This window comes from Canis lupus, chromosome 16, assembly GCF_003254725.2.
Source record: "Canis lupus dingo isolate Sandy chromosome 16, ASM325472v2, whole genome shotgun sequence".
NCBI lineage: Eukaryota > Metazoa > Chordata > Mammalia > Carnivora > Canidae > Canis > Canis lupus.
The window spans coordinates 12480538-12504098 of record NC_064258.1 but is presented as its reverse complement, the minus strand read 5'-3'; the positions used below and the strand labels follow the sequence as shown (position 1 = coordinate 12504098).

At 53.2% G+C, this 23561-nt stretch overlaps 1 protein-coding gene across 2 annotated transcripts; it reads right to left on the bottom strand.

Moving 5' to 3' along the window:
* Nucleotides 1-228: 228 nt before the first annotated feature.
* On the bottom strand, nt 229-23079 carry STRA8 (stimulated by retinoic acid 8). Of its 2 annotated transcripts, none has more exons than XM_025464139.3 (9): nt 22891-23079; nt 15624-15853; nt 11793-11868; nt 10762-10846; nt 8495-8737; nt 7438-7723; nt 3951-4024; nt 2111-2222; nt 229-462 (listed from the first exon to the last, which is right to left on the bottom strand). In XM_025464139.3, exons 2-9 carry the CDS (start codon nt 15813-15815, stop codon nt 388-390), a joined length of 1143 nt encoding a protein of 380 aa, XP_025319924.1. In that variant the 5' UTR covers nt 15816-15853; nt 22891-23079; the 3' UTR covers nt 229-387. The 2 variants fall into 2 exon arrangements, with proteins under 2 accessions (XP_025319924.1, XP_025319925.1); XM_025464140.3 differs by lacking the exon at nt 22891-23079 and adding an exon at nt 21975-22113.
* Between the last annotated feature and the right edge of the window lie 482 nt (nt 23080-23561).

Sequence of the window (23561 nt, the reverse complement as noted above, 5' to 3'; positions counted from 1 at the left end):
CACCAGAACTATGCCCTGAGCCCAAAGTGTGCTGCAAGTACCTAATGTCATGGTGCCTCTGGGACAGCTCCTGCCTGTCCTTTCTGGAAAGGCCCGTGGCCTGGGCTTCAGCCAGGCTGCATCCAGGGACCCCCTGAATAGGAGGAGAGGAGGAGCGGTGTGTGCCTTGCAGCAGCCAAGCTAACTACTTGCACCAGACAACCCTGAAACATGCACGCAGGGCCACACTGCTTTCAAAGACTTTATAATAATCAGAAACTAGAACCTTCCAAATGCTCTGGGACAGCCACTCTGAAACGTCCGGGGAGGCGGCAGCAGGAACAGCCTCGGCTGCCGGCATGAATGCCCACCTCGTTGTTCATGCCCTCCCCTCCCAGCCCTGCCGTATCACAGATCTTCATCGTCAAAGGTCTCCATGCACCTCAGCATTATCATCTCATCGTCAATGGGGAGGTCTGGTTCCTGCAAAACACAGGGGGGAAGAGGGTCGATGCCGGGCCCCAGGCAGATGGAAGGAAGGCCCCAGCATCTCCCTCAGGGTCTACCCCCATCTCTTGCTACACCTTCTCCAGCTCCCAGCCAGGAAGTAAGGGCTACAGAGGGGAGGTCCCACTTCCATCTCACTCAACTCTACACTCAATGATCTTCAGAAAGGGTTTTCCTGCACACAACAGAACTGGCTTTTGGGGTGTTTCCAGGATCCCATAAGAGAGAGAGGAGGCCTCTCAAAGCTTTATCCAAATGTCCATCCATGGAGGACAGTGAATTACACCACCATGCACCCACCCAGTGGTTACCATGCAGCTGTTGGAAATAAGAGGAATAAAAGGTTGTCTTCTGTGGGATATACTATTTAAAAAGAAAAGAGGGGGAGCCTGGGTGGTTCAGTCTGGTTGGCATCCAGCTCGTAGTTTCCACTCAGGTCATGATCTCAGCATCTGGAGATGGAGCCTGCGCTCAGTGGGGAGTCTGCTGGAGATTCTCTTTGTCCCTCCCCTCCTCCCACTCATGTGCTCTCTCTTTCTAGCTCTCTCAAATTAAAAAAAAAAAAAAAATATATATATATATATATATATATTTTACAACACAATGGATAGCATAGTTCCTCACTTGTGTTTGAAAGAATATATAAATATATGTAGGATATCTCTAGAGAGCGGCATTTTATTTTATTTTATTTTGGCATTTTATTTATTTATTCATGAGAGAGAGAGAGAGAGAGGCAGAGACACAGGCAGAGGGAGAGTCAGGCTTCATGCAGGGAGCCCGATGTGGGACTTGATCCCGGGACTCCAGGATCACACCCTGGGCCAAAGGCAGGTGCTAAACCACTGAGCCACCCAGGGATCCCCAACTGCTTACCTTTTTTTTTTTTTTTTTAAAGAAATAGCTGTATCTTTGCTGAATTAGTGGAGAAAATCCTTGGCTATGAATCTGAAAGGGCCTGTCCCCTTGGTGGCTCAGGCATAACTTCCCTTTCCTCCAGAAGTTTCTGGAATGTACCTTCTATTTTTTTTTTTAAACAAATTCTTTTTTTTTTTTTTATTTATGATAGTCACACACACAGAGAGAGAGAGAGAGAGGCAGAGACACAGGCAGAAGGAGAAGCAGGCTCCATGCACCAGGAGCCTGACGTGGGATTCGATCCCAGGTCTCCAGGACCGCGCCCTGGGCCAAAGGCAGGCGCTAAACCGCTGCGCTACCCAGGGATCCCTGGAATGTACCTTCTAATCAAGACACAGTCAGCTCTTGGGAAGCAGAAATGACTACCCTTCAAACGCCGACAGCAAACATTAGCCCAGAGTCTCAGAAGACAACAGAATGGCTGGGCCTCTTGGAAAGGGGCCGAGCGGTCACACAACATTGACAGATGCAGGCCAAGGGTCAGGCCCCTGGGACCTGCTGGCCACTCGGGGGGCTCCTCGTCTCAGGCTGCCCTCCATTTCCCTGGATGTCTTCCATCCCCCAGAGTGTATCAGGCTGATGCCCACTGGCCTCAGAGCAGGCCAAGAGAATGAGGCGCTGGGGCCTCCAGTGGGGGGATTCAACACTCCTTCCTGCCAGCCTAAGGGAGGCGAGCCGAGGTCTCCTCCACTCTGCTCTGTCCTACCTGTTTTAACTGAGTATTAACACAGCAAAGGCCTTTAAAAAACTCGATGATCTGCATGTAGAGCTGAAACTTCTCCTCTGGATATTCTGGGTTGCAGTTGGCAAACACCGAGCTGACAACAGAAAGGAGAAGAAACAGTATTTAGACTCCTCATCTGTGGCCTCTGCTGGCACCTGCTAAGATACCTGGATCACGGTGTGAATCAAGCACCAGTAAGCACCCAGGTGAATTCCGGGAGGCCTGTGTTGCTCCGGCGTCATGTGTGGAGCCCATGGGAAAAGTGTGGTCACCCTCGGGAGACTGGCTTCCGTGCCCTAATTTAGCATTCTGAGTGGTGGCCTCTGGAAGAAGGAGCACAGGTGCCTCTCTCCCTCGGGGCCACCCTCGTATAGCTGCACCTGGTCCCCCACAGCTGCCCAGGAGCTCGGGGGGCACACGCCACACCTGAGGTTCGGCTCTGGGATGCCTTCCCTCCACAGGAGGGGAGCACGGAGCACAAGGTGTCCTGAAGGGAGGCGGCCTGTTTTGCAAACTCCTTCCCATTGCCTTCCTGAGATGGGGGCGGGGGTGGGGGGTGCAGCCCAACGACTTCAGAAGCCTTGAGAGGTGGGACGCCTGAGGGGCTCAGTGGTGAAGTGTCTGCCTTCAGCTCAGGGCATGACCCCGGGGTCCTGAGATCGAGTCCCACATCGGGCTCCCTGCATGGAGCCTGCTTCTCCCTCTGCCTGAGTCTCTGCCTCTCTCTCTCTTTGTGTGTCTCATGAACAAATAATAAAATCTTTAAAATAAAAGCCGGGACAGCCTATGTGTTGACCTCACACCCTCTCAGGGCGAGGCCCCACACTAGTTGTGAAGGAACCCTCTGGAAGTGATCCCTGCCTTTTCCAGGGATAGCAGAAAACATTTTTTAATAGACTGTTTTCCGGTTCTCCCAGTAAAGAGTTCCAGATACTGCTTGGCAAGAACATTCTGGCACAAACTGGTCCTCACAGCCTGAGCCTGGCTCAGAAATAGAAAAAGTCTGCCTCCAGCCTGTTTCAGCAAAACCAAACTCTACTCACAGCTGAGAAGAGCTTGTGTCACCCCTGAAAAGCACTTCGGCGAGTTTGGACAAGTGTGTGGAGGCCGGGTGAGCAGGGACGGGCTGGCCGCGCCGCCTCTGGAGGGAGGGAGGGAGGATACTCGCTGGCACACGAGGCAGCAATGTCGCCCTCCACCCGAAGCAGGAAAACAGAATGTTCCGGGCTTCTTTTCGCCTTTGGAAGGGCCTGGGCCCTGTTAAGACCACAGCTTTTCAAACTTAGCATGAAATCTCGATGCTAAACTAGCTCTCTTTGTGAAGGTGCCCCCCGTGCTGCAGGTTGAATCAAGCTGCTCCTTCTGGAATCTCCCCAGATCCTGCTTTGTGTTTTCTCACTTCATGGGCCACCGGCTGTCCCCTCCTCCCTTCTCTCCGCCGCAGCAGCCCAGAAAGCCGCTGCTCCCCCCGATGCTCAGACACCTCCTGCGCAGGGCACAGGCCGGTTCCACGTGGCCACAGGTTCTCGATGCCCCGGAGCCGCCCGCCTCTCAGGCCGACACCGCTGCAAGCCGCCCCCAGCCCCCTCCCTCGGGGAAGACAGCGCGGTGGGGACACCCTGGTGCCACTCAGTGCTGGGCCAGGGCGGCAGAGGCGGCTAGCGCAGGGCCGCCAGCGGCGCCATCCGATCCCAGGCCAGCCCCAGGAGCCACAGACCAGAGTGGGTCTTTAAGGACTGCCCGGAATTGGCTCCCTCGGCAGGGCCGCAGGGGGAGCGGCTCCTAAACACGCTGCACACACGGGGCCCTGCCCCCTCCTCACCTAGAGCTAGAAGTACTTGGAGCCTCGCTTTTGTCCAGGAAGCTTGCCACATCGAAGGCATCTTCAAAGAGTATCTGAAGGAAGGCACAGAGCACGGTGTGTCAGAAAGAACTACAGCTGGGCGCTTGCTCGGGGCGGCTGGTGGTGGCGTGGAGGCTCCCTCTTCACCCCTCAGTCCCAAAGGGTGGGTGTGGGAAGGCTGGGGCCCAAATGCAGGGTCTCGGCCTGGTGAGCTTCTGGGAGGTGCCTGTAAGCGCTTGCCACCCAGAGCCGGGGGGAGGGGGCAGTAAGCATCAAAGACTGTGGTTGTCTGTCTTTCTCTTTTTTTCTTTCTTTCTTTAGAGAGAGAGGGGGCGATGAGCAGGGCAGGGGTGGGGAGGGACAGAGGGAGAGGAGAGAGCATCCCACGCAGCCTCCGTGCCCAGCACACAGCCCGACACAGCGCTCAGTCTCACCACCCTGAGATCACTACCCCAGCCGCAACCAAGTCAAACACCTAACCGACTGAAGCGCCCAGGCACCCCTGGGTCTTCTTCTAGAAGGTGAGAGCTCAGGCACGAGATGCAGCAGCCAGAGCCAGGCTTCCGTTTACGCTGGAAGAGGACTCATGTACACCTCCCCAGACGCGGAGGCTCTTGGCACCCAGGGTTCGTGTCAGGACAGCGGGGTAGGAGGTTGGCGGTTCTGAGGCTGAGGCTGCAGGGGAGCCAGCTCCCGGTTGTGCTGCTCACGAAGCCGTGTGACCTCAGACAAGCGGCCTCATTTCTCCAGGCCTCCTCTTACACAAAGGGAATCACGACCGGGCCTACCCATAGGGATGTTGCAGGAATTAAATGAGATGAGGTACGTGAAGTACCCAGCACATAGTAATGCCTCCAGTATGTTAGCTCTTATTGAATATTATCTGCTTTATAGAAGAAACACATGTTCATTGCGGAAATTTTGGAAAACAGAAACAGATAAAATAATAAAAATCACTGAGAAACGGTTCTACCCAGAGAGATCCAGTGTTGACATATTGACCTAGTTCCCTCCGGTCATTTCCTGTATTTCCAATCTTGCCATCATTTAGATAGTTTTTCAGTCCTGTTTTGACTTTTGAAGACTATTACACACTCTGCAAGACCGTTATCTACACCGAGTAATGTAAGACTTAGCAAGTACGGGTGCGGGATGCTTTGTTACATTTGAATTTTTAGATAAAGAATGAATAATTTTGTAGTGCAAGAAGGGCCCAAATATTGCATGGGGTGTTCTCATCTTAAAATTTTCACTGGGCATGCATCACTGTGTCTGACAGCTGAGAAGAGGAGAGGGAGCTCTCGGGCCCTGGGTTGGCAGGCTCTGGCAGGGTCCACAGGGTCCCTCTTGTCCCCTCACCTGGGACACACTGCTCTTTCTCTGGAGGTCTGCTGTCCTTTCTGTCTTCTAACAATTTGCTTCCCCTGAACTGTATGGGACTCTGGCCATGTGGATGGCCGTTCTCGCGATCTTCTGGATCTTTTTTTTTTTTTTTTTTTTTTTTAAAGAAGTAGAGTCACCAGCAGAGAGAAGCAGGCTCCCTGCATGGAGCCCGATATGGGACTCAATCCCAGCACCCCGGAATCACAACCTGAGCCAAAGGCAGATGCTCAACCACTGTGCCACCCAGATGCCCCGATCTTCTGCATCTTCTAGACGTTTTATGGTGTCCTTCTTTGTAATATTCCTTTGCTCATCTCAAGGAGGATCTGGAAAGAGGTCACTGAAAGGACCAGCCCAGAAGCCCATCCATCCACTCTGCGTTCTTTCCCAGCAGGCCCGCAGCCAGGTCCTAGGCCTTACCCAGTGAGATTCTGGGCCACACAGTATCCTCATCTATGCACAGCGCCCTCGCAGCTAGCCTGGGCAGGGGGGTGGGGGCACTGCCAGGCTCTGTGGTGGTCTGGAGCACCCAGCACACTTACCAGCCTCCCAGGCACACCTGACCCTACTACACCCCCGCCCCCCACCAGCTGGCCCCACACACAGTCGTTCTGCCGAAGAACCTCTCCAGGTGGACCAGGAGCAATAGGATAGGTCTCACTGTAACTGACTTAGGAGCCAAAGTGGGGTAATGGTGGCTCTGTCCCTGCCCTGGGCAGAACTGTTCTCCGTTCCGCTCACCGTGACACCAACCCCGGGCTGGCCCAGGCCTGGGGACCAGGTGTGGTAAAGCCCTGAGCTGGGCACCGCTGAGGGATCTGCTGCCAGCCGCCCCCCCCTCCAACTCTAGAAGAATACGAGCCCTCAGCCCTTCCCGAGAAAGGTAAGAGAAGTTGCATGCACAATCTGGGGTCATTATTGGATTCTGGCTTGGGTCTGCTCTTTCTTGAGGAAAGGTTCATGCTGCAAACATGCACACACACACGCACACACACAGTTTACAGTTTGACAGGCTTGTCCACATGTTTGGCATGTATTTTCCTTTTGCCTGCTCTGTGTGAGACCCCAGGGCCAGGCACTTCTGGACACCTAGGCTGGCTGACGCATGGTCTCTTCCGCGGCTGGTGTCCTGGCCCTGCTCCGGCCACGATGGAGGAGAACATGTCCTCTCATTGTGGGCCCAACATTAGTGGACAAACAGATGAGAAGTCAAAGGCTGGTGGAGTGACAGGTGACCGTTACGTTTCTGCACTGGGCGTTCCCTCCAATAATGCCCTCGTGCATCAGTTACCCCAGGGCGTGTGTTAAAAATGCAGGGGCTGTAGATCCCCAGATGGGTGGGTGTCCAGTGCTTTAGTGCCTCCTTCAGCCCAGGGCGTGATCCTGGAGACCTGGGATCGAGCCCCACGTCGGGCTCCCTGCATGGAGCCTGCTTCTCCCTCTGCCTGTGTCTCTGCCTCTCTCTCTCTCTCTCTCTCTCTCTCTCTGCCTCTCTCTTTCTCTTTCTCTCTCTGTGTCTCTCATGAGTAAATAAATAAAATCTTTAAAAAAATGCAGGGACTCTGATTCAGTGGGTCCAAGGTGTTTGCAGGTACCTGCCTCCTTAGGAAACTGCATTTGCGAAGGACCAGGGCAGCTCCCCGGTCATGTGGGGAGAGGAGGTGAGATGCCAGCTTGAGGATGAGGCACCGCAGGGAGAGGGGAAGAACCAAGTCTGTGGTGACGTCACCGAGACAGTGGGAAGCCCTCCTGACCCTGGGACCTCCCTGGCTGTCTGCAGTACATGTCCCCATGGTTTCATGAGCAAGCAACTTGCATTAAAAAAAAGAAAAAATCCCAACTGATACAACCTTCTGAGCCTTCTCTTCTCTAATCCCTACGGAAAGGTCAGGATGCAGGAGGAAAGAAACACCATCCCGTGGTTGTGGAGCTTATGTGGGATAAATCAGAAACCCACTGTGTGAGTCAGAATCGAACCCCTCCCTCAAACCTGGTGAGTGACCGCAGGCAGATGTCGGGTTCTGCAGAGTGGACACCAGCTCCCCGGCGAAGCCCTCCACCCGCCACAGGAGGGTGCGCTCACCTCCTCTGGGGTAGAGACGAGTGAGCAGCTGGCTCCTTGGCTGTCAACCCCACTGTCCTTCGTGCTGCCCTCGGTGCAGGCCGGCTCCGGACAGGCACCCGCAAGGCTCGAGGGGGTGCTGTGCCTCTGTGCCCAGGCCTGCAGGAGGCTGGCCTTCATCTCCTCAGAAAGGCTCTGCCACAGGTGGGAGATGGCCGCAGAGACGATGGGGAGCATCACCTCCTGGGAGGAGACAACCCCGTTCCCAATCAGGAGGTCCATCGTCTGCTTGTAGAAGTTGAGGTACCTGGAACAGAAACGGTAGCCCTGAGGCCGGAAGCTGGTGGACCACGGCCCCTCCGGGAACCGGTTCCTCAGGACGCCGCAGCTCTGTGGTGTCCAGGGGCTTAGCCTTCCCAGTCTGCGTGGCCCGGACGCTCGGAGAGCAGAAGCCAGCGCGGAGGACGTGGATCTCCGCCCCGGGGTCCTTCCCCACGTCTCCCTGGCGTCCCCATGAGCTCTCTCCCCGAAGGCCAGACGGCGAGGAGCATCGCCTGCTCAGCGCCACTCCCCGCGAGTGTGCGGACAGGCCAGGAGGCTTGCTGACTCGGGGCCTGAGAGTCAGGCTCAGCGGTGGAGCGAGCCTCCTATTGGGCCGACACCTCCAGCGGCCACCCTGGCTGCCATGGGCTTGAGTCCGTGGAGGGGCAGGGAGTGGCGGTGGGGGGTTTGAGCCAGGTGTTCACTGTATTTCTTACTATAAGACCAGTAACACAGCTGCTGCTGGTGGTGGTGGTGGTGGGTGTATGGTGTTTGGTCCTTGTAATCCCATCAACAGCCCCCACAGTCACCCCAAATATATACCCAGTCTGAGTCAGCTCAGTGTATGTGCTGTGCAATGCAGCTCTAAGGCTCTCTCTCTAGCCCACCCTGAACCCCTCCCGTATGGAAATTCTGGAGCTTCCCAGATTTGGGGCCCGGTCTGAGTGTGCACAAACAATGCTGCATGCCGCAGACAGAGCCTCTGTTCCCTTCCCCACAGCCTGTGCCCGAAGCCACCCCTCTCAGCTGTTCACACCGTTCAAATTCCATGAGGTCTGGCAACAAGGTGATTGGGGAGTGCAAGAGCTCCACTTTTTTCTCTTCCTCCTCCTCCTCCTCCTCCTCTTCCTCCTCCTCCTCCTCTTCTTCCTCCTCTTCCTCCTCGTCTTGGTCCTCCTCCTCCTCTTCCTCCTCTTCCTCCCCCTCAGCATCCTTCCCGACTGCCTCAGTTGGGCACCAGGTGGCAGAGCTTTTCTGATGAAACTTATTTGAGACCAGGCTGGTGAGAAAACAGAAACAAGAGAACGACAAACTAATGTCCCTCATCAACAGTGACACTGAGACTCTGAACACAATTTTAGTCTGTGTGTGTGGTCACATCATGACCTAGGAATGCAGGATGGCTGGTTCAAACATGGAAAGTCAATCAATGGAACTCACTGTATCAACAGACTAAAGAAGAAAAGCCATATGATCCCCTCAACAGATGCAGAAAAGCAGTTGGCAAAATTCAACATCCATTCATGACAAAAACTCTTAGCGAAGGGAACTTAACCTGATAAAGGGCATCTACAGGGGAATCCCTGGGTGGCTCAGCGGTTTAGCACCTGCGTTCGGCTCATGGCGTGATCCTGGAGTCCCAGGATTGAGTCCCGCTTCGGGATCCCTGCATGGAGCCTGCTTCTCCCTCTGCCTGTGTCGCTACCTCTCTCTCTCTGTCTGTGTCTCTCATGAATAAATAAATAAAATCTTCCATAAATGGGGGGCACCTACAAAAATCTACAGCTAACGTCAAACTTAAGAGTAAAAGATTAGCTATTTCTCTGCTAAGATCAGAGATAAGACAAGGATGTTCCCTCTTACCATTTCTAAAATCATACTGAAGATTCTAGGCATCCAATAAGGTGAACAAAAGCAGTAAAAGATATAGAGGTTGGAAAGGAAGAAGTAAAACTGATTCTGTTTGCAGACAGCACTGTAATCTATGTAAAAAATCCTGAAGAATCTACGAATATGACTAGAACTGAGAAAGGTGTTTAGCAAGGTGGCCAGATACAAGGTCAACATACGAAAACCAACAGTATTTCTATATACTAGCAAAGAACAATTGGAAATGGAAATTTTATGAAGTACCATGTACAATAGCACCCCAAAACACAAAATACTTAGGTTTAACCCAAAAGCTCCACCTAAAAAAGAAAAAAATGGAAAAGTTAGACTGTATCAAGATTTTAAAATTCTGCTCTTTGAAAGGCGGTTTTAAGGGAGTGGAACAAGGATGCCTGGTGGCGCTGTTGGTTAACCGTCCTACTCTCGGTTTTGGCTCAGGTCGTGATCTGGGGTAGTGAGGTCCAGCCCTGCCTCACTCTGCGAGATGTCCACTTCAGAATCTCTCTCCAGATTTCTCTGTCCCACCCCCGTGCCTTCTCTCTCTCTCAAATAAATAAATCTTTTTTTTTTTTTAAGAGTAGAACAACATGACACAAGTTGGAAAACTGGGATTTGTACCCCAGAACCTCTTCATCCTGATAGTAGTAATCCCTAGGAGGTATCATGTTGAGTTTAAAAACAAGTGCACCAGAAGAAAACATAGGAGGATTCTTTTTTTTTCTTTTTTCTTTTTTTTAAATTAAAAAAAATTTTTAAGAGCAGAGGAAGCCTTGTATTCTTGCAAACCTAAGTAACAATAGCAGATTGACAGATTAGACTTCATTTTTGTGTGGCTAAGACAACAACAACAAAACACAAAAACATCAAAAGAAAAATAATAAAGCAAATGACCAAGGGATAATTATTTGCAAGTCATATCCTGAAAGAGAGATAATTTCTCAGTATAGAGAGCTTCTACAACTATGTAAGGAAAACACCACCAACCCAAGAGGAAAATGGGCAAAGAATAGTCACAAAAAATTCCCGGGAAGGGAAATACAAATGATCTTGAACAAAGGCACTGAATTTCACTCGTAATTAATCATAATAGAACAATTATAAAATATAATTAATCTATTCCTGAGCTCAGAACCACACTTTAATTGCTGCAGGTTTATAATGTGTCTAATGAAAAGTCCCAATTATTATCATTTTAAAAGAAATTTAGCCATTCTCATGCGGGCACACGATAGAGGTATTGATAAGATTTTAGTATGGGACTAAGTGTGAATCTCAAATTGGTAAGAAAAGGAAGGCTTATGTGATGAATGGGGTTGGGGTCAGAGGCTAATCATATAGGAAACACCAACGTGATTGTCTATCTCGCTGAGACCATCCCTCCTTGCTGATTGTGAGGTGGTTCTTGGGTCTTACCTGGGATTTCCAGAGTACATGCTGGCATACTCCGCCTTGACTTCCTCTAAGCTGTTTGCGTTCCCATCCTCCAGGTTGAAGGATTCTGTTGGGGAGGTGAAGGCCGGAGTCTCAAAGGAGGAAGTCTGGCCTTTGTCGAGTGTCCGTGGCCCTTCTGATCTAGGTGGACCATGAGTGGGTCCCTGACCCCGTCCAGGTTTGGTGTTAGGGAGTCAAGGGCCCAGTTTCACCTCTCCTTCTAGAGGTGAGGGGACAAGCTCCTTGCATTGGCCCCGTCTCAGGACGCCTGGGTGGAGCAGCCATTGAGCGTTAGCCTTTGGCTCAGGGCAGGATCCCGGGATCTGGGATCTGGGATCAAGTCCCACATGGGATTCTTAATAAAATCTTTTTTATAAAATCTAAATAAAACCTAAAAAAAAAAAAAAAAAAAAAAAGAACTGGCCCTTCTTAATCAAGACACCAAAATATCCCTTTTAAGGTTTAGTTTCCGCCACATGCCCAGGCAACCACCTCTCCCAAACTGAGTGCCAAGAAAGGGAGCCATGCCTGCCTTTGCTTTTGAGTGTGACAAACCCCAGTCTGCTTCCTCTCTGGTCTCTCAAGATGGGATCAGGTGCCTGATGACGTCTGTCTATCTGTCCAGATGTAAAGTCCCTGAGTGCAGGGGCATGAACCTTACTGGACCCCTGGCCCAGATGTAGGGCCTGGCACACACTGGGCATGCAGTATTTGTTCACTTGGCTGAACCCAATCCCTCTGTTTTCTTTTTCTTTTTTTTTTTTAAGATTTTATTTATTTATTCATGAGAGACAGAGAGAGAGAGGCAGAGACACAGGCAGAGGGAGAAACAGGCTCCCTATAAGGAGCCTGATGCAGGACTCAATCCCAGGACCCCAGGGTCACACCCTGAGCCAAAGGCAGACACTCAACCACTGAGCTACCTAAGCACCCCTAATCCCTCTTTATCAATGGAAAAACGAACCAGTCTTTCCCTGGGAAGGAGATGGGGGTGGCAGATGGGGATCTATTACCTTTCAGCTTCAGCAGATTATCCAAGGTTTGTTCCAACTCCTGAATGTGATTCTTCGCCTTATTCAAAACCTGCCACTGGGGACAGAGATGGGCAATGCTGAAAAGCCAGCCTTCCACCGCAGAGACCAGGGTTTTTCGGCCACGGGAGTCCATTCCCTGGTCTGAGGCCATGCTCCCTCAGATGCAAAGTCACCTTCCTTGACATTTGTCGATCAAAATGGTGGAAAGTTTGTTCTGATACGCAGGCGGCATGAAGTTTCATTTGTATTCTGGAAATGGTTCTCACAGAAATTTTCAAATATTTTGGAACAAGCCGTGTTGGGCAAACTACTAGGGCTTCAGAAGGGAACAGCTACATATACTCTTTGAAAGTGGAATCAACGTGAGAGAAGAGCAGCCCCAGGCTGGCCCCAAGACCCCAGGATTAACTTCTGCTCAGTTGTCACAATGAGCAACCGGCTGCTTATGTGCTGTGCTAGGTGCTATGCTGACCACGGTGGTTATCTGCGAAATGCGTCTGCTCTGGGTGACCCGAAAGCTCCTCAAATGCTCCATCCACTCGGACTCTGAATGTCCTGTTGCTGCAGGACTAAGTCACGAGCACTGCCCTCCCCCTCTCCTTCTTTCCTTCCTTCTCCCCCGTATTCCATACGGAGTCAAACGGTAACTGCAGGATTGTTCAAAAACAAGAAATGCTAAATGTCGTTTATTACGCCGGCACCTGATACCTGTCCGGAGTTACAGCCGCTCATTGGGCACAGGTAACGGGCAGAGACAGGTGTTAAGCCCCCGGGGCTGGGGGTCTCACAGTAGGTAGGACGGCCCAGCTTTCCAGCAGGAAAGACAAGACAAGCGTGGAAACCAACTACACGTAATACAAGCTGGAATCCAGTAAGCGCTGAAGGGCCTGGGAGCAAAGGGCCATGGGAACACACGGGAGGGGGGGCTGATTCCAGCGGGAGGTGCCAAGAAGATGCGGAGCTCAATCGGGATGAGGTGAGGTCATTCCAGCCATCTGGTCCCGAGTGAGCCACTGTGTTGGCTCAGTGGGGACAGAGCCAGGGAAACCAGGTGCGGTTCAAGGAAATTTTCTGGAATTTTTTTTTTTTTTTTTTTGGTATGCTGATTAGGGCCTTCGTTCTGGGCCAAATTATATCTCCCTGAAAAAGATATGTTGAAGTTCTAAGCCCCAGAACCTGTGAAGGTGACCCTGTTTGGAAATAGGCCCTTTGTAAAGAAAGGCAATCAAGCTAAAATGGGGTCCTTAGAGTAGGCCCTAATCCAACAGGACTGGTGCCCTTATGAGGTGGGGACATTTGGATGCAGAGACAAACACACACAGAGGCAGGACAAGGTGGAGACACGGGGAGAAGGCGGCCACGTGACCACCGTGAGGCTTCTCTAAGGCGAGGAACACCGAGGAATTGTCGGCCGAGGCTTCTACCCCGGAGCTTTCCGAGGGAGCGTGGCCCTGTGGATATCGTGATTTTGGACTTGGAGCCTCCAGACGTCCAGCACGGTAATTTTCTGTTGTTTCGAGCCACCCAGTGCCTGGGGTTTTGCTGTGACCGCCCTCGGACACTGAAAGGACTCTGGTCCACCGTGACTCCCGCAGAACAGAGCGTGGCCTCAGGGATGCCACGAACACAAAATTCCGAGTTTTGCCCGCATCAGGACAGAGACAGGAGGTGGCTGGAGAGAAGGCCTGCTCCACCCGCTGTCTCCTGGCTGTGCCATTGCAGGCACATGGGCTTAGCTTCCTGGCCCCTCGGCTTCCTCCTCTGTAAAGGGAGGCGCTCTGAATGGAACCGTGGGGACTCGGGGAGCGAATACAACGGAAGCAATAGCAACGCTTGAGCCACTGTGACAGCACCCCATCTTTCCACGCAGTGACCTTGTTGGAACGCCACCAAGGCTTCTGAGGGCGCTGTTACTATTGTCCCTGTTTAACAGACATGGTGACCGAAGCCCGGCCGGTAGCATGTCTCACGTGACAGAGGCCAACCCACCAGGCTCTCAGGCACCACGTCGTGAGGTGCAGACTTTGGGGGAGGCAAGACAGTTTTCCTCTACATTTACTTCCTTTCCTTCCTTCTCGCTCTGGTTCGCCGCCAGTCCGCGCGCACTTCCCCAATGACAGGGACTTTGAGGTTGTCAGTGTACCCCTGGAACAGCAGCAGAGGCCTGCGCACCCAGGGGACAGGATGCAGGGCTCTGCTGGGCAGACTCTTTGCCCTGAGCCCCTGAGGCTGGCTCAGTGGATGCTGGAGGAAGAGCCCTCCCACCCCTCTCGCCTTCCACACCCTTCTACAGGAGCAGGTGGGGTCTCCGCTCTGATTCTTTCAGCTAAGAACACTCGCAGCCCTACGTGGCACCTTGCACAAAGGTGCTCGGAGACACAGCTCAATTGAGGCACATTCACACATTCCACACGAGTGAGAGCGTATGATAATTGTCTTGTTCTGATGGGCTTATTTTGCTTAGCACAATACCCTCCAGTTCCATCGACGCTGTTGCAAATGGCAAGATTTCTTTCTTTTCTTTTCTTTTTTTTTTTTTTTTTTTGATGATGACTGAATAGTAGCAAAACAGAGGAGCATAGGGAAAAGGGGAAAAAAATTAAGACAAAATCGGAGAGGAAGACAAACCACAGGAGACTCTTAAGCATGAGAAACAAACTGAGGGCTGCTGGAGGGAAGCGGAGCGGGGTGGAGGGGGTAACCGGGTGATGGGCATTAAGGCGGGCATGTGATGCCATGAGCCCTTGGGTGATATACAAGACTGATGAGTCACTGACCTCTGTCTCCGAAACCAGTAATACGGTAAGTGTTAATTAGTTGAATTTAAATTAAAAATAATAATAAAACAGAATAAATAAAATACAATGACAGCTTGACAGAGGCTCTGGCTCTGTGCCCGCTGAGGAGCAGCTCTGCGTGCTCAGTGAGTCAGAGGGAGTCCTGTGTTAGCTCTGTCGGCAGGAGGCTGGGGGCTCATGGTCCCTGTCCTCCTTAAGTGTCGCTTCGCTGAAAGCACCAGCCCAGGGGAGAAAACCCACTGGCTGAAAACAGTCACAGGGCAACGGGCTGGACTCTGGAAAGAGCGCCAAGTCTGGAGCCGGGAACGGAGGCCCTCCTCCCGGTCCTGCCACCACCACCCAGGCTGACAGGTCCTTTCTGGCCCGTCCTCTGTTTCAAGAAGCTGGGGAGGGGGAAGGGGAAGGTGTCAGGGCCCCACCCCTACTGGAGGCCTCCTATAATGCTCCTGCAGCGACAGGAGCTCTGCTCTTTCCAGCACCACCCCAAGCGCCCGGACCCTTCCTCCATGCTCTGCTAGGGGCATGAATAGGCAATAAGGAGGCCACAGAAGGAGAGAGGTGAAATCAAGGGCAGGAAAAGGTGAATGCTTACCTGGAGAGCTCTGTTGCCTTGGGAGAGGACCAAGTTGCACACATGTGCATGTGTATGTGCGTACGAGTGTGCGTGTGCGTGTGTGTGTTGGGATGGAGATGCAGGGTCCGGGAACAGCTGCTGGAGGCTCACCCCCATCCGCTCGTGGGACCCCTACAGGAGCCGTGGGCTAACCAGGTCCTAGTACTTCCCTCCGGGCCAGGCTGGTCTGCCACAGGTCGGGAACGGCCAGCTCATGCTTTCCCCCCCGGGTGGCCACAAACAGTGCACCCCGGATGCCCACATCGGATCCCTGACCTCACCCAGGCTGTAGGCCTCTGCGTGGGAGCAGTAGGAGTGGGAGCCCCTGGCCAGTCCCCCACCCGCCTCACAGTCCCTAGACATGTAGAGACGCTCCCTCCCACCCCCAGGTTCCCATACCTTTGAGGCTGTGAGATCAGAGTGGGAGTAAACGGTCTTCCTGAGGTCACTGAACAGCCCTGCCAGGGTGGCTCGGTGGCGGGCTTGGGAAAGGCGTCGACGGGCCACCCGCGGCTCCAGCTCCCGCAGCTGTGTCAGCAGCCGGGGTGTCACTCTGCCACTGGGGTTACTGCCTTCTGCGGGGGTCGCCATTCTCAGCTGCAGCGTAATATTATGCCTTTTGGGGGGCCCTAAGTAATAAAGATACAATATTTTAGAAAGAGGAAGGCAGAGTGAAGTGGAAAGGAAGAGGGTACCACTCCCAAGCAACGGGTCCCAAACCAATGAACATGATCAATAACAGACATGCAATAATTAAGAGATGACGCAAAATCTGTTCTATAAACCAGACGCCTAAAAACAGTAACCACTCCTATTTGACTTACCAGCGGAAGGGCGCTGCTGCTTTGCACCAGAAAGTTTCTAGAACACTGCAGGTAGTCACTAGACACTTGTTAACTGACGGGCTGCGGCCAAAGAGAGCAAGCGAGAGCCCAAGATCTCATTCCTCACCGCCTGTTAGAAGCTGGACAGCCACGTGTCCCACTCTTTGCAGGCTTTCCCACCAGGACAACGCACCCCTCTTTGATCTGGACGCTGGTTACACAGGTATATATGCAAAAAGAGGTCGGGCAAGTTGTGTTCCTTAGATTCATGGACCTCTTCACATAGAATATCATATATATGGACATATATGGATATGCATAGTATCTCAAAAAGAAGAAATGCACCCTTCTACCTGTGAAAGCAAAAAGTCACATAATGACAGAGAAGTGGAAGCATGTTTGCCTTGTCCTGCTTCTAGTGGGTTCCATGGATGATCATTGTGTTGTCTCTTGTCACATGTGAGTTTACAGACTGGAAGTCCTTCCCCAGGAGAGGCGATTCTGGGACTGATAAGTAACAGTTGTTTTTTTTTAAGATTTTATTTATTTATTCATGAGAGGCACAGAGAGAGAGGCAGAGACACAGGCAGAGGGAGAAGCAGGCTCCGTGCAGGGAGCCCGACGTGGGACTCGATCCCAGGTCTCCAGGATCACGCCCTGGGCTGAAGGGCCACCCGGGCTGCCCAATACGTAACAGTTTTAATAGAAGACTAGGGACTAAGGTCTCTTGCCTGAGCCATGGACCCCTCCTTCAGGTGCTCACCCTGGCATGCAGAGGACAGCCGGCTCTTCGGACAGAGGAGCTGCATCTTCATCATCTCTGCGGCCCCAGTAGGGGCTCAGTGCTGGGGTTTTGAGTGAATTAGAATGGGAGCCCTCTGCTGGGGTCGAGGGCTGCACAGGGACAGGGTGTGGCCTCGGCACCCCCTGGGGGCACCATAGAACATCTACATGCCCAGGCCCCACCGCAACAACACTGGATCCAAATCTACAGGTGGGAGGCTGGGCCCTGGCATCCGAGGGGCAGCCTGCGCCCCCGGCGACACTGACACGGTCACGGTCTGAGCCACCACTAGGGCACATGCAGCGACGCCTTCCTCAAGGAGGCTTGGGGAAGCTTTCCTGCTACCTTCTGGCCGGACAGTCAGCCACAGGGATAGTAAAGCCAGCCAGCCAGTGTGGACTCGCCCACCAACAACGTAATTTCCATCAGCGGGTGTATTTTCCCTCGCTTTGCTTCTCAGAACAACAGTGGGAAGATGGTAAGTGGGTGCCTGCTCTGACCCCCGAAGACCAGGTATGACCAGGAATGCCACCAGCAGCATGCGGAGGACGGCCACCGAATCGGCCCAGGCCCCTCCAGCCCGACGGCTGGGCGAAAAACTAAGTGTAGCTGGACCCTGGCAAGTCTTCAGCAGGAGGCAAAGTGAAACAAGGAAGGTTTCAAACTGCCTGGAGTAAAATGAGACCTTTTTGACTCTAGGAATATAGGTTTTCTTTATTTGCTTAAATTCAGGAGAAATGAATGTCCCTGGACACTGGGAAATTTAAGTCAATGAACGGAGGTCAAAACCCCAGGGTTCTTTCAGGATCTAGAATTCTGTAAGAGCCTCAGAATACTGATACCAAAGGCCCCTCGGCCTGTGGGGAAGCTGGAGCTCCCGTGGTGCCAATGTTGGTATTTTGGGTTTTGTCCCAGGGCTCCACCTAAACACGCTCCCCACAATACCCGGATGGCTGTGTGGCTTCAGTCATGGGGTAAGGGTGCAGCCCGCTGCCTCTCCCACTGGGGACAGGCCCTCCCGTGGCTTCTCTCCCCGGGGACAGCCTTCCCTGTCTGCCACTGGGGGTGAAGGTGGTCCCAGAGCACCCAGGCCACCTGTGGGCCTCATCCCACATGCTGCAGGTGCCCCGGGTTCAGGGCTCTGAGATACCTTCCGTCTTGAGGCAGGAGGGGGGCATGCATAGGGATGATGGCAAAGAGCCTTCTCTCAAGCCCAGCAGATATTAAACCTGGTAAGACCTCGTGCAATTGCAAATGTCCTCCTCCTAAGTGCCGCATCCTGCTCTCGCTAGGAAAGATTTGCTATGGTCTCCAGGTACGCTTGGTGACTTGCGCTGTGGACCTGACGGGAACTGAGGTGGGTAATTTTTCAGACAGAGCTTTTTGTTGCCTCGTACAGGTGGGTCTGTCCGGACCTTTTTTTTTTTTTAAGATTTTATTTATTTATTAGAGACAGAGAGAGAGAGAGAGAGAGGCAGAGACACAGGCAGAGGGAGAAGCAGGCTCCATGCAGGGAGCCCGACGCGGGACTCAATCCCGGGTCTCCAGTATCGCGCCCTGGGCCAAAGGCAGGCACCAAACTGCTGCGCCACCCAGGCTGCTCAAGTCTGTCCTGACTGCACCTGTGACCTGGGTCAAGGGCTGGTGCGCCCAGGATGAGTGGCACAGAAGTCACAGTCCTGGTGAGGAGGGGAGGCAGGAGCCTCCTCCCGCCTTTTCCCTGGGCTCTTCTGCTAGGAAAGGGAGGACTGACTAAAAATGAGATTGAGAAGGGATCTTTTATTTAAAACTGAACAGGGGCAGCCCGAGTGGCTCAGCGGTTTAGCGCCACCTTCGGCCCAGGGCGCGATCCTGGAGACCCGGGATCAAGTCCCACATCGGGCTCCCTGCGTGGAGCCTGCTTCTCCCTCTGCCTGTGTCTCTGCCCCTCTCTCTCTCTGTGTTTCTCATGAAAAAATAAATAAAATCTTTAAAAATAAATAAATAAATAATGAAACAGAACAAAACCAAACCTCTCCTCCTACGTGTCCTGTGCAGATACCAAGCGTATTGAGGACACCGCACCAGCGGTGTAGGGAATTAGAGCAGTGTAGACAGTAGAGTCTGAGACTTGGTCCCCCAGGCCTGGAAATCTACATTTTAAGAGCAGTCCCTTCCCTCACTAACAACAACAGAAACATTTGCCCTCCTGCCACCACCTTCTCTTCTATTGCCCGGTGCCTGTCCCCCCAACCTGGGACACTGGCCCTCTCTGTTCCCTGCCCCAGTCTTTACCTATGGAGAGTCAGCTTGTCCTTCAATTCCTAGCGTAGATGCCACTTCCTCTAAGAAGCCGCCCAGCCCTGTCCACACCGGTTTCTAACTTAATCTTGTCTTGCCAACAAATCAGTAAGATCCTTGGTCAGTATTCATGTACTCAGCGTCTAAAGTGTCCGTCCCCGGGGGAGTCAGAACAGGGTAACAGCGGGGATGGGATTAAGGTACCAGGGATGGTACCCGGGCAGCGGATGAACTGGTGGAGGGAAAGGCGGGCTGGAGTTAGGACTGGCTCAAGACCTGGGTTGTAACTCCAGCACCGTGTTCACCAGCCAGGTGACCTTGCACGAGCCAAGAAGCCCGAGGCCTTAGTTCCTTCATCTGTAGAAAGGAGAGGAGAAGGTCCCTCACTAGGTTATAGTCTACACTCTTCCGCCTCTCTAAGGTCATGATCACGATGCTGTGACTATCGGGAGCAGAGGCGCGCAGCACCAGCCACGCATCCCAGCAGAAGCAGAGCACACAGTGGTGTGGGGAGCTGCATCTGAAGGAATTCTGGCCACTGCAGCCGCAGGGATAAATGTTTACCGGCACTTTTTCTTTTTCTTTTTTTTTTTTTTTTTTTACCGGCACTTTTTCTGTGCAAACTCCATTCATTCTGCAGGAAACTGGGGCCAAAGACACTAGGCATTTCAGAATGGCCACAGCTCCGATACACATTCTCTTTTAAACGCTTGCCAGTGTGTTCAGACCCATTCATCAGGTCAACGTGCTAAGCACACTCTTCAGTCTGACAACTTCGGAGGACAGCTTCATGGACATATTTTTCTAGAAAGGCATGGGAGGAGTCATACTGTCAGGCCTTATTTTTATTATTTCTCACCTATAAAGCAAAGTCTCCTTCCATTACCAAATATTTTCCTATTAAAATACCACTTAATACCTACTGGGAGCTGACATTTTTACAAACTCCACACACGAAATTAAAAGAAAAGAAAATAGGGACGCCTGGGTGGCTCAGTGGTTGAGGGTCAGCCTTCCCTCAGGGTGTGATCCCAGGATCCGGGATCCAGTCCCGCCTCCCGCTCCTGGCATGGAGCCTGCTTCTCCCTCTGCCTGTGTCTCTGCCTCTCTCTCTGTCTCTCATGAATAAACACATAAAATCTTAGGAAAAAAATATGACCTCCCCCTGTCTGAGATTCAGAAATTTTCACCATTTTTAAGCATCACTCCACAAAACATTTGAGTGAGGTTCTCATCAGCAAACCCTAGACAAACATACACAGCACTCCGGATGAGGACAGCCGGGGGCTCAGTGGATTAGCCCCACCTTCGGCCCAGGGCATGATCCTGGGGTCCTGGGATCGAGTCCCACCTCGGGCTCCCTGCGTGGAGCCTGCTTCTCCCTCTGCCTGTGTCTCTGCCTCTCTCTCTCTCTCTTTGTGTCTATCATGAATAAATTTAAAAAAAATTTTTAAAAGGGGGATCGCCCGGGCGGCTCAGCGGTTAGCGCCTGCCTTTGGCGGAGGGCGTGATCCTGGAGTCCCCGGATCGAGTCCCGCATCGGGCTCCCTGCACGGAGCCTGCTTCTCCCTCTGCCTGTGTCTCTGCCTCTCTCTCTGTGTGTCTCTCATGAATAAATAAATAAAATCTTTAAAAAAAAAAACCTCTTAAAAAAATCTTAAAAAAAAAAAACACCAAACACCCCTGATGAGGTTCTGCAACCCCAGGCAGCTTCCTTTGATGCCCTGCCCGGATCAGATCATGTCAAGGAAGACCCAGAACCATCCTCAGACCGAGGGGGTCCATGGGGTGACACAGACCCCGGCGCCCGGCCGGGACCCCCGCCGGGATGGATGGCGGGGCGGGGGCGCCCTTCCCGTGGTGCACGGCAGCCCTGACCTGGTCACTGGCCTTGAGCCGCCACACGGCCGGGCGGGGCTCCGGCTCCTGCCCCCGCCCCCTGGAGACGGAGCGGCGCGGCTGCAGGGACCAATCACGGCGTGTCCCCCGCCGCCCCGGCCAATCAGGATGCTCGCCGGCGGGCCAATGAGGGGGCGGGCGGGGGAGGAAACAATGTAACCAGTGGCCCGAGGACACACGGGGACACACGAGGGGCGGCTGAACTTCTCACCTCGCCAGGTGGCTCCTTCTCACGCGGGGACAGGGAGGGTGGGGGGGGCACCGCCTCTGCCCCCCGCCCCGGGTGCCCCACGCGGCCTGTGTGCGCCCACGGAGGACTAAATGGGGGTCGGTCCCCTGGCTGGTTCCACTCACGCTCACATGGGTTTATGACACCCACCTTCCAGAGTCATCTTGAGGCTTACAGGAAACACCGTGAATGAAGGGTGAGGACCAGGGGCTCCCCACCTCATGGGAAAGGACGCAGACTCGTGAGTGGGAAGGGACCAGCCGTGCACAGCGGGAAGGGGGCCAGGGGAAGGATGTTTCAAAGAAGGGAAGAAGGGGGGCGCCTGGGTGGTGCAGCGGGTTAAGCTGCTGCCTTTGGCTCAGGCCATGCCCCAGGGTCCTGGGATCGAGTCCCCAACTGGGCTCCCTGCTCAGCGGGGAGCCTGCTTCTCCCTCCCCCTCTGCCCTTGCTTGCGCTTGCTTTTCTGCTCTTTCACAAATAAAAATCTTTAAAGAAAGAGAAAGAAAGAAAGAAAAGAAAGAAAAAATGAGAAAGAAAATGAAAGAGAAAAAAGAAGAAGAAAAGAGAAAGAAAGAAAGAAAGAGAAAGAAAGAAAGAAAGAAAGAAAGAAAGAAAGAAAGAAAGAAAGAAAGAAAGAAAGAAAGGAGAAATTGGGGACAGGGCATGAGAGGGGTTGCACAGAAAAACCCTTTAAAAGCTCAGATTAAAATAGCAAGAGGTTAAAAAGGACTCACTCTTGGGGACAGGAGGAAGCAGCTCCTTTTCCAGTTTAGGGGAAAATTTTTCCCCCCAAACAGAGATGTACTCTGGTCTTTGGGCCTCTTTTTGCCTGATCCTCTGCACCCAGGAATGTTTCCTGATGGCCCTGATGGCACAGTGAGGCCCCACCCGGTGCCCCCTTGCTGCTCCCGGAGGGCGGGTGAACTGCTTGCCCTGGGGCAGGGGTTGCCCAGGGGTCACGCACCCAGCAAAAGCATCGCGGGCTTGGGGGCCCCTGGATTTGGATTCTAACCCAGGAGCACCCTGGCGGTGACTGTGAGGACGGGAAGTAGGCCCTACCTAAGCCACCCCCAGGGCCCCGGCATGCGACCGCCGCTCCTGAAATTCAGCTGTGGTGGGTGGCACACCGTCTTTGAAAGGATTTTGGTGGAGCATTAAGTTATGTGTTATGTCTAAAGAACCTAACACACAGAAAGCACCTGGTGAGGATCCATTATCCTCCTCTTCAGGGTAAATGTAAAATGTTCATTTCCACCGGAATTCCGCTCAGGCTGAGGCTCTGTCCCTTCGGGCTCTCGGGCAGCCTTTGACGCAGGGTCTGCGAGGGCCCCTGAGGAGCTGCTGGCCCCCGTGTCGCCCACTACCTGGTGGTCTCTCCCCTGGCCCTGCCCTGGCCTCCCACTGCAGCCACCCGCAGTGCTGCCGGGCCCGGGAGCAGACGGGAGGCCTGCGGCCTCGCCTTGGCACCGAGACCACGCAGAGAGGTTCAGAAGCCCACCTGCCCCGGGGTTTCATCCAGTCACCCCCCACCTCACCCCTCAGCCACCACCACACAGACCTGCCTCCCTGGATGTGCCTCACTGGGGCACGGATCTGCCCCCAGAGGAAGCAGTCTGGGGGCCAGGGGGCGTTCCTGGGAGAACTGCTTACCTGCAGCCGCCTGACTTCTTTATTGCAAATGGAGATCTCTGTGTCAGTCAGCCTCCTCCACAGCTGTGAGGAGGGAGGCTCTGCTCCTGAACCCTGGTACCTCCGGGTGGCTCCCTTGGGCTTCTGGTACAGAGTTCTCCCTGGCAACATCCAGACTCTCTCACCTTTTGACCCTGACCCCTCCCTCCCAGTAGCACAGATCCTGCCCTGAAAGATCCCCTCTTACACAGTAGCATAGATCCTGCCCTGGAATATCCCCCCACCCCCGCATAGATCCTGCCCGGAGTTGGGGAGGGGCACTCCCTCCTCCTGGATTCAGCTCAGCACAGGTCCACCAGCAAGCCTCTAAGGTCCCTGCAGTCGTGCCAACCCAGTGTGGCCACCTCTGTTCTGTGCCCCTGGGCCCTGACTTTCTAGTTGGAAGAACAACCTTTTGTGCTTGTTCCCCATTGTCGGTTTTTATCCCCTTGGTGTGATAAAGGGCGGGGCCTTGGACCCTAGCCTCTTATCCTTCAAATGACATGAGAGTGATGGACTGTGTGTTGCGTGTCCACTGTGTTCCTAATCCTGATGGGCGAGCCTGTGAAGAGTCTTATCTCCATTTTAGAGATGGCGAAGTCAGACTCCAGGAAGGGCAGTGATTTGCCTAAGGTCTAAACATCTAAGGTTCT